The sequence below is a fragment of the Engraulis encrasicolus genome, chromosome 8 (assembly GCF_034702125.1).
Source record: "Engraulis encrasicolus isolate BLACKSEA-1 chromosome 8, IST_EnEncr_1.0, whole genome shotgun sequence".
In the NCBI taxonomy this organism is placed as follows: domain Eukaryota; kingdom Metazoa; phylum Chordata; class Actinopteri; order Clupeiformes; family Engraulidae; genus Engraulis; species Engraulis encrasicolus.
The window spans coordinates 26921293-26938022 of record NC_085864.1 but is presented as its reverse complement, the minus strand read 5'-3'; the positions used below and the strand labels follow the sequence as shown (position 1 = coordinate 26938022).

The following is a 16730-nucleotide window of genomic DNA, read 5'->3' as shown; positions in this document are numbered from 1 at the left end:
TAACTGGAATAATCCGTTATCAACTGTTTCTGCATCTATAAAATCCAATAATGATTCACTCAGTTGTCTGTGTCTCTTTCAGGTATGTGATATCAAATTGTAAAAAGTTTGTGATTGGTTACTTTAGGACTGTAACATGACAGACATCCGATGAAGCTGTGTTAAAGAAATGCAATGATCAGATTTCTCATAGGACAATAACAACAATAAATGGATTAAAAAACATCGGTTTATTGTGTTTACATGAACACTTGGAGAATCAGATAACAGATAACAAAAACTAGACCATATATTTGAAGTGGCTTTTATGCCTTTATCTTGAAAGGACAGTGTGAGATGGTGACATGAAGCAAGTGGGAGAGAGAAATGGGGTAGTCGGATAAGGAGATGACGTCAACCCGGAATCGAACCTTGCTCCCTGGCATAACAGTCAGTGCCCTAACCCTTTGAGCCACAGCCGGAGCCATAATAATTTTGTCTAATGATCATGTAAATGTATCCAATTGAACGCCAATATTTCCTTTGACAACTGGATATTCTGCACTCACTGACACTCACTGCACTCATTTACCCCACCCCCCCCAGGACCCTGCAATTGCCATCTCCCCCAGGCAGAATGGGCCGTATCTCGCCCTTGAAAGGGGTAATGCGAGCAACGCCTGGATCTGGGAGGCTGACAGAAAGACACCCCTCGTTGGAGAGGTAAGTCCTCTGCCAAGTCACATATGATAACCAAAGGAGGAAACCTTGAAGAGAATGTTCAGAAATATTTTTCCACACTATCCACTTCACACCATTCAGCATTGCTTTCGGGACAGAAAAGGTGTTTCAAAATGGGAGGAGAACGTTGACGGTGTGTTACTTTACTTGAAGGCCATATTTTTGCCATGTCACTCAGCAAGAGTCAGTCAGTCCTGCTCTCCTCTCACGTGGCAGTCAACACGTGTTTTGAGTCCTTGATCTTTCTTTCTTGTTCCAAAGGTATGTCAGACATTTACCTTGGAGCAGTAAAACCCTCAGGTGCCTTTAGTTACATGTCAAACCTCGTGTGCTCCTTCCTGGACTGTAGCCAGCCTTAATCGCTATTTAATGTTTATTGAGGGCTTATAAAAGGAAGCCTACATTTGGCGGAGCAAAAGTTGATGAAATAGCCAGGCAGAATATACTGTAACAAATGGCTTCTTTTCATGTCGACGTACGCTACAGTATGTCACAGCAGCAAGATGGTGTATGTCAACAGAGAAAAAGCTGTATGGATAGGGACATGCAGAGAGAAAGAGACTGTACAGGGATGAGGGGAGAGAGAGAGAGAGAGAGTGAGAGAGAGAGAGAGAGAGAGAGAGAGAGAGAAGAGAGAATTTGTGAGAGAGATGTTGTAGATATTGAGAGAGACATAGAGCGAGAGAATATCTTTGAGTGTGTTTGTGTGTGAGAGAGGGTGTGTTTGTGTGTGTGTGTGTGAGAGAGAGAGAGAGAGAGAGAGAGAGAGAGAGAGAGAGAGAGAGAGAGAGAGAGAGAGAGAGAGAGCGTGAGTGAGAGAATTTGTGAGAGAGATGTTGTAGATATTGAGAGAGAGAGAGAGAGAGAGAGAGAGACATAGAGAGAGAGAGAGAATATCTTTGTGTGTGTTTGTGTGAGAGAGAAGGTGAGAGAGAGAGAGAGAGAGAGAGAGAGAGAGAGAGAGAGAGAGAGAGAGAGAGAGAGAGAGAGAGAGAGAGAGAGAGAGAGAGATTGACAGAGAGTAAAGAAGCTGAATGAAAAGAACTGCACACACTAGAGTTTATCTTGCGACGGAAATGGCCATATTCTGGGCCTGTCCAAGATCTCCGACTCCTTGCAACACATGTCAAATAAATCAATGAGTGACTAGAGAGCTCTTGAGGAGCAGGAGAGACGAAAGGGCTGTAGAGAGGTGCGAGGGACACACACTCACACACACATTGCTTAATCTTGTAATGATTTTGTCATAAGTCAGCGGGCAGAAGACAGCTTTATGATAAATGCGATGACAGCGAAGGGGGAACTCAATTACAGGGGGATGAGATTAGTCCATAAAAAAGTAAACATAACTCCTTCAGTGTTAGATAAAAAATAAATCTTTAAAACTGTCTGTTACATAATAATAAAAAAAACAAAATAATAAAAAAAGGTTTGGTAAGGATGGGTGAAGGTATTAAGCCACATCTGTTTCATCAGTGGCCCACTGAATGGAGGAACGGAGTATGTTTGATGCTAGCGAAAAGGCCTCTGGGTATTTTTCTTTCCGATCCCCAGTCTGTGTTTGAAGAAGCTTTACCTGACTTTAGTGGAACAAATATGATTTCATAACATTTAAAAAGCACTCAGAGCATGCTTTATAAAATGGATTAACCCCTTAGTGCAGAGCTTATGTTATAACCCTATTGTCACCAAAATTGCAATGGCTATGTCTTAATCTGTTACTTAAGGCTCTCTGTACTGTCATAACAATGTTGTTATGATGTAGTTAAGTATTTTCAGTAAATAGTGAATAGGCCCGCCGACGACCCCATCTGCACTAATATGGCTTTCAGGCCGACCAGAACGGAGCCGGTGTCGGTGCTCGCACCAGTTACGTTTGGCACTAAAGTGTTTGTCTGCGAACCGCCAGTGTTCATACCGGCCTCTGAACTTTTTCCGCACGTGACTGTTACCCGGATGAACCTGCTGACGACCACGCTGTCGTCACGGTTCGCAGAGAAAAACCTAGTATTTTGCGGTTCGCATTGCGAACTAATTTTCCAGTTCGCGAACGCAAATATCTGTGGCGTGAACATGACGGTCAGTTCGCGATTAGGTGCGGGAACGGGCTCCAGCACGGTTCTCAGTCGGCCTGAATGCGCTATAAGAGGCTACAAAGCACCAACAAAAAAGGCTCTGCTAGCTTATATCACCTACATACCCTTGCTGTTCTTGGTGGTTAACCTGCATCACCACCTTTATTCTCTCTGCCCCTACCCCCCACCTCTCTCTCTGTCTTTTTTATGTTTCTTCCATCAAGGTTTGGCCAGGGCTTACTGTCTTCCCGGACTACACAAGTCCATCATGCATTGAGTGGTGGGTTGATGAGATCGAGAGGTTCTACAAAGAAGTGAAGCACGATGCAATATGGATTGTGAGTCCTTGACATATATAAATCATATTTTCTACCACATGCTACCCACATACATGTACAGCTTTTCAATCCAAACAAAGCATATTTACCCACGGAAGGCAAAAGAGTCTCTGTGTGTTTTGAGAAGAGCTCATTAAAACATGTCATTTCCTTGAAATACAGGATATGAATGAAGTAGCCAGCTTTATCAAGGGGTCCTCCAAAGGCTGCCCTGACAACACCTTGAATTACCCACCCTACACTCCAAGTAAGTAGTCTACTTTGTGAAATAAATGTATTATTTTTTTTGAAAGTTGAAGCATGCATACACACGCATACGCACACACACGCATACTCACACACACATACACACACACGCACGCACACACGCAAACACACACACACCCATTTTATTTTCTGCGTAGGAATCCTAATAATGTATGGGACACAATGAACAATGCAGTACTCTATAATCCTACTTCACTTCCCTCTTATCTGTTCCTTCCTGTTTTGCTCTGCTGTCTTTCAGACATCCTGGACAAGCAGATGTACAGTAAGACCTTGTGCATGGACGCCAAGCAGACGTGGGGAAACCATTACGACGTACACAGCCTCTACGGTTACTCCATGACCCTGGCCACCGATCAGTAAGACTAAAAAGCTAACGTCAAACACGCACGGGTGTTTCACTACCGAACGCAGCCGAAGCAGAGCAGAGCAGAGCAGAGCAGACAAATGTGCACTCACTCCCAAGGCCAAAGCGATGTTGTAAAAAAAAAAAAAAGCTTAAATTTTTTCCCCCAGTTGACTGCGAGAAGTCTTTTTCTGACAAGGCCCCCCAACATTTTTATTTCCTGTCTAAGCAAACGGGAACAAAATTGCCTTTCTGTTATGTTATGGTGCGGTGACCCCCAATGTGAACACGAGCGCTGAGTGGAACTCTTTGAGAAGTGGGCCCCAAGGACAGTCTCTGCACAGTGACTCGTATTAGGTTAAATAAAATAGACAGTCTCTCTCTGCGCTCCGTACACGGGCCACACTCGCGCAGGGGCTTGTGACGGATGGGCTCCGACACTCTCAGTCATATCTCTTTTTTTCCTTTCTCTTTCTCCATCCTTTTCTCTTCCTCTCTGTCTCCCTTTAATTTCTATCTCTCTCTATTTCTTTCTCTCTATTTCTGTCTCTCAGACGTGTGTGTGTGTGTGCGTGTGCGTGTGCGTGTGTGTGTGTGTGCGTGTGCGTGTGCGTGTGTGTGTGCACGTGCGTGTGCGTGTGTGTCTGTGTGTGTGTCTGTGTGTGTGTGTGTTATTGCATGAGTGTGGATGTCTGTGTGGAAGTGGGTGGATGGCTGATTTATTCATCCAGTAGTTTTCTCTTCATCTGCCTCCAAGCCCAGCCCACCAACTCTCTCTCTCTCTCTCTCTCTCTCTCTCTCTCTCTCTCTCTCTCTCTCTCTCTCTCTCTCTCTCTCTCTCTCTCTCTCTCTTTTCATCCTCAATTTTTTCCAGACTATCCCATCCACCGCATCCCCTTCCACACACACACAAACACACACAGTCGCAGGCAATCTCCCAAACACAATCTGTAAACAGGCATGCCTGCACGCACGCATGCACACACACACGCGCGCACATAAACACAATGGCCCTCATTTATCAAACTTGCGTAGAAAACATCGCAGAAATGGGCGCAGATCTCGTCGTACGACGAGGCTCACGTGAGATTTACTAAACATGCGTATCTCTGTAATCCCATCGTAAGAGAAAGCAGCTGTTGATAAATCCAGCATCTGAAAACCATCAGATTAGAATAATCACACCTTCTCTAAAACGGCGGGAAGGAGACCGCACCCATGAGTTTCTGAGTGTGAGAGACGCAAACGGGCTAAAACATCCACGTTCTGGTTGATTGACAGCTTGAAATTAGGCTTTACGCGAGGTAGACAACAAAATAACACATGGAATTAACCAACAGCAGTAGTCAACAGTGTTTCGGTTCTCAATATGGAAGGGGTAGAGATTGATTTCCAAATAATGTTGGTTACAATTAAATATTTGATTGACTACAGCAGAAATAATGAAGATAATGATCAACTTTAAAATTATATATGATCATTTTTTTTAAACGAGGTCAAGAAAATGGTCCTACGTGAAACTGACCAACAAACTGCCCAAACCATTTGTTGGGGAAGGACAGTTTTACATGTAGGCTATGTCCAGTGCGCTGTCCTTCTCACGCTCATGTGCGCCCTGCTTCTCTCCTCCAGTCCTTCGCCTTTTTGCCACTTAAATGGACGACTATAAAGTGCTATCGGACATACAGTACATGTGTCAGGTGTATATTCGGAAAGTAGTTGTGTGCGAAACAGCGAAACTCAACTGGGAGATTATTATTGTTGATTGATGTGCACCTGGACTCCCAGCTTTTAAAAGGGACGTCGGTCCATTGATCCCTTGACTGAAGGCACATTCCAATACGCGACTGTATAGCCTATCACAATTATCAACACATCACGTCAAATCACAAATTAGAAGAGTCTTGCAGTTATTGACCTAATAGCCTATGCCACTTCACCAATGCAAACAGGTAGAAGACGGGTTATAGCCAAAGTATACAATGTGAAATTGTAATTATCTAGGCCGTATATTTACGATAATGATTTGCTACGCTGCAACTGCTGCTCAAGTCAGCAATCATAGTCATCTCAAGTCCAACTTGAAAACGGCGTACACTGTTTGAGACCTGTCGTACCAATTTCATCTTTCCCACGTTTACAAAGATATTTGATAAACGCCAACTGGTCTTAGAAAGAGAACGTACGCACGACGTACATATGATTCTCGTCGTACGCTGCTTTGATAAATGATGCCCACTGTCTCCTGGCTGCTTCTTGTGATTGTGTTGAACTCATCCCGTTTTTCCTCAACCCCATCCCTCCCTGCCTCCGTTTTCCTTTTCCAGGGCGGTGAAGAAGGTGTTTGGCAAGAGCCGCTCCTTCATCCTGACCCGCTCCTCCTTCCCCGGCGTGGGCAAGTTCTCGGGCCACTGGCTGGGCGACAATGCGGCTAACTGGAACGACATCAAGTGGGCCATCCCCGGAATGCTGGAGTTTGGCCTCTTTGGGGTGCCTTACGTAAGAGCTGCATTCACTCTCACTCTCACTCTCACACTCACACTCACACTCTCACTCACACTCACACTCACACTCACACTCACACTCTCACTCACACTGCAGTGTTGGATAGATGGAGGCATGAAATGGCTTTCATTGTGTCTGTACATACGTGTGTGTGTGTGCCCTTGCGGAAATCGACCATGGTTTTACTGGAGCAACCATGGTTTAACTATAGTAGCCATGGTTTCTCTAAGTACTCTGAACCAACCATAGTATTACTATGCCTTATACATGTTTTGTTTGGGTAACCATTAAAACCGTGTTTCCTGACTAACCATGGATCATGGTAATTCATGTTTTTCATTTTTTTGTCAGCATGGTTTGTGTCTATGCTTGAACCATAGTCACAAATCATGTTAAAAAATCATGGTAAATTGTGGGTTTCATGGTCACCCAAAAAAACATGAAAACTTTGTTCACAGCAGTTTACCATGATCGATTTTCGTAAGGGTGTGTGTGTGTGTGTGTTGTGTCTTTTATCATTGTGTATGTTTGTGTCGCTGTGTATCTGGGGATTTTCATCTTTGTTTTTTGTTTGTATTTGTGTGCATTTATCTGTCTCTGTGTCAAAAAGAAAACAACTCATGTTGGCAAAAAGCAAAAGAAGAAAGTCGCCCCTCTCTCTGGGTGAACCGGAGTGCGTTAACCTTCTTTTGCTGGAAGCTAGAGTCTACAGCATTTTTCTTTCCCTCTTTTCATGTAGGACCAAACTTGAATCTTGATCGATAAGATGATACGGGCCAAGCCCCCAAAAGTCTTTCACCCGTGCCGTGTAGCATCATAAAAAAGCCAAAACGTATCCCAGAATGCACTCCCCTCCGAGATGCACAGATGATGCTTCTCTCCCATAGTACACCAACCCCTGACCCTGGAGTCTATTTTAATCATACACCACTTATTCAGCAGAGCAAACATATACGGTAAAGCCTCATCTTTTGGCTTTGGCTCAGACTCTGAGGTTTGAGGTTCAGCACGAACTCTTTGAGTTTCACCCCCTTTCTCTTTTATATCACTGTGTCAACAACATTTCACAGAAGTGAGGCCCTCATAGTATTTTTATTTATTTATTCATTTTTTTGGGAATTTGTCGAGAAAATACCCGCTGCAGCTGCTGTTTTCTCTTTGTGGAATAGTGGGACTGTTTTATCCTTTTGTTGTTTTTGTTCTTATGTCGCAGCAATCCCCGAACGTATAGGCCAGCAGTATTTCCAGCTGGAGGGCAAGAGGAATTTGTTTTTCAATCAGTTTCTCATGTTGAAATGAAACAAAAAAAGAACAACAAGGCCCCTGAATCGAACTGAAAATTGGATTTACAGTAGATGTCGGTGAAGAAAAGTACAGTAATGTGTGTAACATAACAACTAGGATAACACAGTGGCGCGCGCTTTTGTTGCATGCTAATTATAACGACGCACGGGTGGTGTGTGGTTTCCATGGCTGTGTTGCTCACACCCACACTTCACAGCAGGTGAGCTGCGAAGATAAAAACACAGACCGTGTTTTGGCAAAAGAGAGAGATGGGGGGGGGGGAAGGTGGTGGTGGGGGGATGCTACACAGAACGAGATGTTTTCTCGCGCAGATTACATGATGGAGCGTCTTGAGTCTAGAGACCGCCCGCATTTTCTATTTTCTGTGGAGATTCAAACACATCTTATCCTTTAAAACATACGGTTGGGCTGACACGGGGTGAGACACAGGGTGAAAATCGATGCGTTTTGGTGTGAGAAACTGGGTGCTCAGTGTGCCCAGTCCAGCATGGTCAAATTATCACAGGATGATGTTTGTAACTACAAATTCAGTCATGGGTCAAAGCATGACCTAGTTGTCCAACTATATTTTTGTGGCAGTTGTTGTTGGACTGTTTCTTTGCTCGTTTGTTTGTTTGTTTGGTTTTGTTTTTATGTGTTTTCCTGTCTGCTCTGCCATACTGTATGTTTTCTTTTTTCTCTGACGTTACATTGGCCTTGACCGGGGCCCGGCAGTGTTTGACATTGCCTCATTTGTTACTGTTGATGTGTTGTCATACAAATTGTTGCTTTGCTTTGTTTGTGCTTCTTTCTTTCTCTTACTCTGTCTCGCGTTGTCCTCTGACAGATTGGGGCAGACATCTGCGGCTTCTTCGATGACTCTCCGGAGGAACTGTGCCGTCGCTGGATGCAAGTGGGAGCGTTCTACCCCTTCAGCCGGAACCACAATGCCCAGGGCTTTGCGGTCTGTTTCATTCATTCATTCATTCCTTCATTTACTCATTCATTCCTTCATTCATTCCTTCATTCATTCCTTCATTCATTCATTCATTCATTCATTCATTCATTCATTCATTCATTCATTCATTCATTCATTTACTCATTCATTAATTTAGTCATGTGCTCATTCATTCATTTATTCACTCATCCATTCATGTACTCATTCATTCATGTGCTGATTCATTCATGCATTGTTCATTCAGTTTGATAATCTTTTTCATAATTTAATCATTTAATGGTTAATATGTTTTTTCAGAATTCAAATAGAGATCAATCGCAGTCTTCAATAGGTATAAAATGGTACAAATACATCTATAGCTATTAAACAAAATATTTAACAGAGGGAAAAAAACCATTCCATTTTTAAAAAAAATGTGTGTGTGTGTGTGTGTGTGTGTGTGTGTGTTTGTGTGTGTGTGTGTGTGTGTGTGTGTGTGTGTGTGTGTGTGTGTGTGTGTGTGTGTGTGTGTGTGTGTTTGTGTGTGCGCGCTTGCGCGTGTGTGTGTGTGGGTGTGTGTGTGCGGGTGTGTGTGTGTGTGCGCGCGTGTGTGTGAGCGTAGGTGTGTGTGTGTGTGTGTGGGTGTGTGTGTGCGGGTGTGTGTGTGCGGGTGTGCGTGTGCGTGTGCGTGTGTTTTGCGCGTGCGGGTGTGTGTGTGTGTATGGGGGGTAATTTGCTTATATATTTATATTTGGGGTCTCTCTCCCCCTAACCTTATTCTTGAGTGATGAATCACCAGCCATTACTGATGCATTAGCGGGAGGCGCTAACCAGACAGGCAGCGGCTACACCATGAGAATGCAAAGATGATGCAGCCCTCCTCTACTCTCCCCTCCTCTCCTCTCCTCTCCTCGTCTCCACAAAGGATAGGCGTCGTGAGTTGGCGATGAATAGAAATTGATATTCCCAACTAAATTAGATGAATGAGGCTTGACCTTTTCCGAGGTCCAGCAGTAATCACTTCACCCCCCACCCCCCCATCCCCTCTAGGCATTAGCAATCATCACAACGGATGAAAACGCAGGATTTTTTTTTTTGAGCATACACGTACATGGGCCACTTTCAGAATGAGATGACCGCACGCACAGTCAGCATTTCATCTGAGAAAGAAGCATTATGATATCTCTAACTCACTGCCCAGTGGTATCATATCCATTAAAAAGTGAAACCTCTGCAATGTATTTGATCCAGACATCCTCTGAATCAGCTGATCTTGTCAGGCCCACAAATGACCTCATATGTGGGTCCATGACTTACCAAAATCCCATTTGTTAATTACGCAAAGCAAAAACGTAAGAAGAAAAAAACAGATTCACATATGCCTCTTTTCCACTGCAGTTTTTCTAGGCCTACAGCACGACACAGCGCGACTTGGCTGCCACTTTTTGCTTTTCAATTGGGCATGACAGCTCAATTGAAAAAAAAAAAAGTGGCGGCCAAGATGCGCTGTGGGCCAACCAGAAAACCGGCAGTGGAAAAGAGGCAATACAGCGAAGGATTTTGAATGTTCTGGAGTCTAGATTAACTCTTTCACTGGTGTCACTTTTCCAACTCTCCTTTTATGCCTTTCATTTTCTCTTGTCTTATCCTTTTTAACTTCACCCTGCAGCCCCAGGACCCGGCCTTCTATGGCCCCAACTCCCTGCTTGTGCAGACCTCCAAGCACTACCTGAACATCCGCTACACCCTGCTGCCCTACCTCTACACCCTCTTCTACAGGGCCCACGTCCACGGAGACACTGTGGTGCGGCCCGTGATGCACGAGTAAGTTAGCCTGGGGCCGGGGCACATTTCAGTGCCATTTCAGAAAATAATCGTAATTCATTTTTATTTAATACAAAGCTATCAAAATTGCATATTTTTTATTTTATTTATGTAAAATAACTATTTATATGTATTATCAAGTACATGAATGTAAACCAAACCAACAACGGGATTCTCTAAAAATATAGAAGTGCAGGTCTTCAGAAATGGAGTTAGGGGATTTTGCATCTGAACTCTTCATTTGCAGAATCTGCCATTCATTCTTGAGTCAAATGCAAATTAACAGGAGCGGGGAGGAGCTAAGTGAAAAAGTTTAGACATTTTTTGTTTCTGGCAGAGGCCAATCAAATCGACATCATTAAAAGGTTTTAATCTGTTTGATTCGCCGTTTGATTGGTGGATGGGGTTGATTGGAAAACACCTGATTGGTGGATGGGGTTGCTGTGCCTCTGTGTCTCAGGCTGGGTAATGTTACACAGAGCAGGACGTATATCATTCGCTGCTAGGTGGGTTTATCAAATGTACGAAGCTAATACACGCAAACTTAATTAGAATGAGTAGTGTGACTGGTTACCTTTGTCCATACCTTATAAGGGCAGCATGGATTCAGTAGTTACCATGCTGTGCTACATATTCCAAATAACCTGTCTTTTCCTGTCCAATTCAACCAGGTGATCATTCAATCAATAATCACTAGTTTGGTAAAACCATGCAGTATGGAATATATGGCACTGGATCATGAACTAATGAATCACGGCTGCCCATCACTGGTCCATTCTTGCCTTTTTTCCACTGCCGGTTTTCGGGTAGGCCTTATTTGTATTTTTTGTATTTCTGCTTTTCGAATAGGCATGACACAGCTCAATCGTGTAGCAAAAAGTGGCGGCCGAGTCGTGCTGTGTCGAACTGTAGGCCTACCAGAAAGCTGGCAGTGGAAAAGAGGCATCTGTGTACAGTAGGCATTCAATTGCTTTTGAGATGTTATTTTGTACAATACGGTAGGTTGGCCAGACTATGCTTGCACCAGCTTAACAGTCTTGATAGCCAGTCTACAAGTGAGTACCTATTATCCCCTAGTGAGCTTTGTGTGGATTGAGCCTTGACAGACTGTTCTTGGATAATGGAGAGAAAAGATGCTTGACCTTGACCTGTCCTGGTTTTCTTCATCTGTCTCTCTCTCTACTGTAGGTTTGTCTCTGACAGGAACACTTGGACCGTTGACCGCCAGTTCCTATGGGGAGCCCACCTGCTCATCACACCTGTGCTGGATCCTGTGAGGAGAATATCACACATACAGGACACGCTGACATACATACACACACTTGCACTCTCTCTCTGTTTCTCTTTCTCTCAGACACACACGCACACAGACACATGCACACGCATGCACACATACACAGACACAGACACAGACACAGACACAGACACAGACACAGACACACACACTCTCACACACACACACACACACACACACACACACACACACACACACACACACACACACACACATACACAGACACAGACACACACACACACACACACACACACACACACACACAAACAAAAAACACGCATACACACACACACACAAACTTGCATGTGTGCTGCACACACATGCAAATCATGTTCTCTTTCTCTGACCCAGACACTCACACACACATACACACAGCGTGGTTTCCAGATCATGTCGGAATGTGTGTAAAAGATGTGCCACACTATTGAAACCCAGACTAGTATTTGCCAGCCAATGAGAGCACCGAATCCATTTTTTTGGGCTCTGCCATCGCTGGTTTCGTCCTCCTGTGGGCTCCGTCTGACCTCCGCTGGGATGCGAAGAAGTGACAGAGTTTTTTTCTTTCCTCTTCTTTCTTTCTTTCTTTCTTTCTTTCTTTCTTTCTTTCTTTCTTTCTTTCTTTCTTTCTTTCTTTCTTTCTTTCTTTCTTTCCTTCTTTCTTTCGTTCTTTCTGTCGTTTGCCCCATCCTCTTTTCTTCTCTGTCTAATGAGAGCGCTGACCTCATTATGATGAAATGAGAATTGAAGATAGATTGCGGCCATGTTAAAGTGGGTGATTAATTGCCAATTTAACATGCCGCCTTGCATGTATTTTTTTCTCTCTTTCCTCTTGAATGAAGCAGATCACTCCGATTGAAAACCGTTCGTAGAAAAAAAACGCAGCAGAAAAAAAAAGTTCCAACAAAGGGTCTGTGCGTTGAAATGAGTTCAGCAGATTTAGGCAAGTGATAACTGTGGACTTTTGGTCACTCTCAGCCTCCACACCACCCACCACCCCCTTCTGTGGAGCAGTAAGTATTGTACCACTTTGAAATTATTTGGGATTGGAATTAATCCTCCTTCACAGAGGCCCACTGCATTAACCAGGGAAGCCGACATGGAGGGACAAAGGGGGAAGTTGTCCCGGGCCCAGGGAGAGTGGGGGCCCAGAATTGGGTACATACTGTACTGCATGTATTGAGCAGGGGGGCCTTTCAGATGACTTTGTCCCGGGCCCAGTCAAAGCTGTCAGCGGCCCACTGCATTAACAATCAAAGGCGGCCGGCCTATTTGTACAGGGCAAGAAAACTGATAGGGAAGGCAGGAATCGCTTTAAGAAAAGGGGCACACTTTAAAAAGAACAGGCTTTGGCGAAAGAAAGACAGGATGACTCTGAAGAAGAAGTGTACCCTCTATTCCTTCCTTACCACTCATGCTCTTGCTGTCCTCCCTTCCTCTTTTGCCCTCCTCCTCTCCCCTCCTCCTCCTACCTTGCCCTCCCCTGACTCGCCTCTCTGCACCTCTCCTCTCCTCCCTTCTTTTCTGCTCTGCTCCTCCTCTCCCCTTCTCCTCTTACCCTGTTGCCTCGCCTCTCTACCTCTCCTCTCCTTCCTTCTCTTCTGCTCTCCTCATCCTCTCCCCTCTTCCTCTCCCCTCCTCCTCCTCCTCCTATACCCTGCCCTGATGCCTCTCCTCTCTGCACCTCTCCTCTCCTCCCTTCTCTTCTGCTCTCCTCCTCCTCTCCTCCTCCTCCTCCTATCCCCCTATACCCTGCATTCCCCTGCCTCTCCTCTCTGCACTTCTCCTCCCTTCTCTTCTGCTCTCCTCCTCCTCTCCCCTCCTCCTCCTATACTCCTCCCCTGCCCTGATGCCTCTCCTCTCTGCACCTCGACTGCTTCTCTAATGACATCCAACAGCTCGCTTCCCCACTTCTGAGACAGTCCACCGAACCTTGATCTGCACAGTATGGCTCCTGACTGGGGAAATCTCCTCCCGCCCCCCCGCCCCGGTCCCCTGTGTGCCACTGCCTTCATGCCGCCTCCTCCTCCTCCTCCACCTCCTCTTTTTTCCCTCCTCCTCCTTCATCTTGCCTGCCTGCACCTTGTACTCTTTCGCTCGCTCTCTCTCTCTCTCTCTCTCTCTCTCTCTTGCTTGCTCTCTATCTCTCTCTCTTGCTCTCTCTCTCTCTCTCTCTCTCTCTCTCTCTCTCTCTCTCTCTCTCTCTCTCTCTCTCCCCATTCATATATCTCTGCCTCCATCAAATTCTAGTCTCTTTCCATCCTCCCCTCTCCTATCCTCTCTTTCTTTTTTGACTGGTTTCGTTTCATACTCTTTGGGCTCATCGGCAGCCTGTTAATTACTCCCCCTAAATGAGCGCCCCGTGTGGGGATCAAAGGCAAGCCGTCAGACTGAGGGGGTCAAAACAGCCCCTTTCTAACTGACAGCAGCTCCCAATCCTCTCACTCTATCTCTTCCCACATCCCCAGCCTCTCTCTCTTCAGATATCACTTTCTCTCTCTTTCTCTATCTCTCTCCAGCTATCACTTGCAGCTCCGAATCCTCTCACTCTATCTCTTCCCACATCCCCCTCTCTCTCTCTCTTCAGCTATCACTTTCTCTCTCTCTCTCTCTCTCTCTCTCTCTCTCTCTCTCTCTCTCTCTCTCTCTCTCTCTCTCTCTCTCTCTCTCTCTCTCTCTCTCTTCAGCTATCACTTGCAGCTCCCAGTACTCTCACTCTATCTCTTCCTACATCCCTCTCTCTCCCTCTCTCTCTCTTCAGCTATCACTTTCATTCTCTCCATCTATTTATGTTGTATCTCCCTACCTCCCCACACACTCTCTCTTTCTGTCTCTACCCCCACCACTGTCTTTCTGGTATCTCTCTATCACCTCCTCTCATCCTCTCACTCTCACTCTCTTTCTCTCTGTCTTTCTCTTTCTCTTTACACCTGTCTCTCTCTCCAAGTGTACATGGACTACATCTGCCATCCATCACATCTTTTCAGCACTGTGCTTAAATCATTAGCTGACAGCACCCTCTATTCCCTCTGACGAATAAGAGACAGTTGTGACCGCCTTTGCTTTTTACAGTACAAGATATTATTATGGCGGTCATTAATGTTTGGAACCCTTAAACCATCAAAAACATTCATTTTTACAGTGACGTCAGGGAGGTTAGTAGAAGTTCAGTGTGTAGATACGTAGGCCTATGTGTTCATCATAGAAGAAGAAATGCCTGATATTAGTCAGAATGTGTTACAGATGGCGAATTAATCATTTGACTTAGCCTGAAAATTGGAGACTGATTGTGATTCGACAACGAACGCACACTCCTTTGTTGACATTCTGAGCCAAGGCTCTCATTACCTACAACCAGACCTGACAGTGTGTCGTCATGTGGCATTAACCTGCCACAGCTAAGGGAGACGCATAGGTGAAGTCTAGGGAGACAGAGGAGAGGAGAGGAGAGGAGAGGAGAGGAGAGGAGAGGAGAGGAGAGGAGAGGAGAGGAGAGGAGAGGAGAGGAGAGGAGAGGAGAGGAAAGGAGAGGAGTGGAGATTCCATCTGTAACTAAATACCGGTATCAGAGCTCTCCGTTTGATCCACGTGAGCCTCATGTGTCTCCAGACGCAATTCACATTCCCTGAATGGCTCACTCTAGATCAGCTCACCTGCGGGCCCGTTATACAGTGTAATGCTCAAGCTGGATATGGCTGCTTCCTAGTGGTCCCCACCTGCTTGAAAATGAAATTGCAGAATTTTGAAAACACACGATTTTGAATAATTTAGTCTACTGTGTTGAATGGAGTGTCAAATCTGGTTAATACCCCTCTCCACTGGTTTGCAAATATGTTATCCTCCGTACGTGGCTCAGAATTAAAATGCCTTCAACTATGTAGTTTTGGCACAGAATTTTCCCTCCACAGGGGGCCCTAATTCAACCTCTAGGCCTGGGGGGGGGGGGGCAGGCCATCTTACTTTTAATTCAGCCCTGTTTGCCCTCCGTGGCTCAGTGTAGATGGGGGCTCACCTATGCTGTGTGCCATTGGGGAGCCAATTTGAAAGGAAGTCACTTTGACAAAAACCTCAGGCAACAGAGAGCAGCAGCCCCCCCCCCCTTTCTCTTTTTTTTTTTTTACTTTCCTTAACCCCCCTGCCTCCCTCATCCCTCGCTCCCCTCACTACAGCACTTCCTTCCTCTCCATATTGACTCATCGTGACATGCTCAGCTTTTTTACTGTTGCCTCTTTGTGCCACTCGTCCTTCAAAGCTGTAATGTCAGAGCTGTATGAGGGCAGGCAAAAGACATCACAGAGAGACAGACAGAGTGAGTGGCAGCTGCAGAGATGACTTTCTACCTGGAGGAGAGGAGGACAGCACCATTTCTCTGACAGGTTTAGCCCTTAGGAGATGCATGGCAGCTCCCTTTTCCTCTTTCATCCATGCATCCATCCATCCATCCATCCATCCATCCATCCATCCATCCATCCATCCATCCATCCATCCATCCATCCATCCATCCATCCATCCATTCAGGGACGGAGCTATACGGAGGGCGAGCAGGGCATTTGCCCCAAGCCCCAGGGCACTCTTGTATTAGTGGTGGGGGTCCTATTATGACATTGGCAGGCCATATGGGGGGCCCTATCATTGTTTTGCCCTGGGGCCCTGTGTGAAAATTTTCCGCCACTGCATCCATTCATACATCCATCTATCCATTCCTCTTCTTGGCTCACTGTTGGTGTCTGGTCTCTGCGTTCATTCTGTGATTTGCGCTTCCATCTTTTAATGAAAGATGCAGACACTTGTCTACATGGCAGCAGGACCGGATTAATGCACAGGCTAGATATGGGGGACCCTGATAGGCCAAAAGAAAAAAATAGAGACATTTTGACAGGTTGCAATATTGAAAAATTCAAGTGTCCTGTTGAGTTCAGTCAGTAGACATGTTATCCTTACTTCCTAGCTCGTAACTTTGTAAGTTAAGCTATCGCAATATTTGCCCTCTGGGGAGCCCCACAGCAACCTGTAGCCTAGAGGCCCCAGGCCATGTTAATTAGGCCCTGCATGAGAGCTCCCTTTTCTACTTTGATCCATCCATCCATCCATCCATCCATCCATCCATCCATCCATCCATCCATCCATCAATCTGTTTGGATAC

The 16730-nt window shown here is 45.4% G+C and overlaps 1 protein-coding gene across 1 annotated transcript in view; it reads left to right on the top strand.

Moving 5' to 3' along the window:
* si (sucrase-isomaltase) overlaps window positions 1-16730 on the top strand; it is an 81494-nt gene that overhangs the window by 13100 nt on the left and 51664 nt on the right. Inside the window, exons 11-18 of the mRNA XM_063205327.1 lie at window positions 586-702; window positions 3020-3133; window positions 3296-3380; window positions 3642-3759; window positions 6074-6245; window positions 8383-8499; window positions 10142-10296; window positions 11485-11569. Coding sequence (XP_063061397.1) covers window positions 586-702; window positions 3020-3133; window positions 3296-3380; window positions 3642-3759; window positions 6074-6245; window positions 8383-8499; window positions 10142-10296; window positions 11485-11569 — 963 coding nt within the window. The remainder of the gene's footprint in view (window positions 1-585; window positions 703-3019; window positions 3134-3295; window positions 3381-3641; window positions 3760-6073; window positions 6246-8382; window positions 8500-10141; window positions 10297-11484; window positions 11570-16730) is intronic.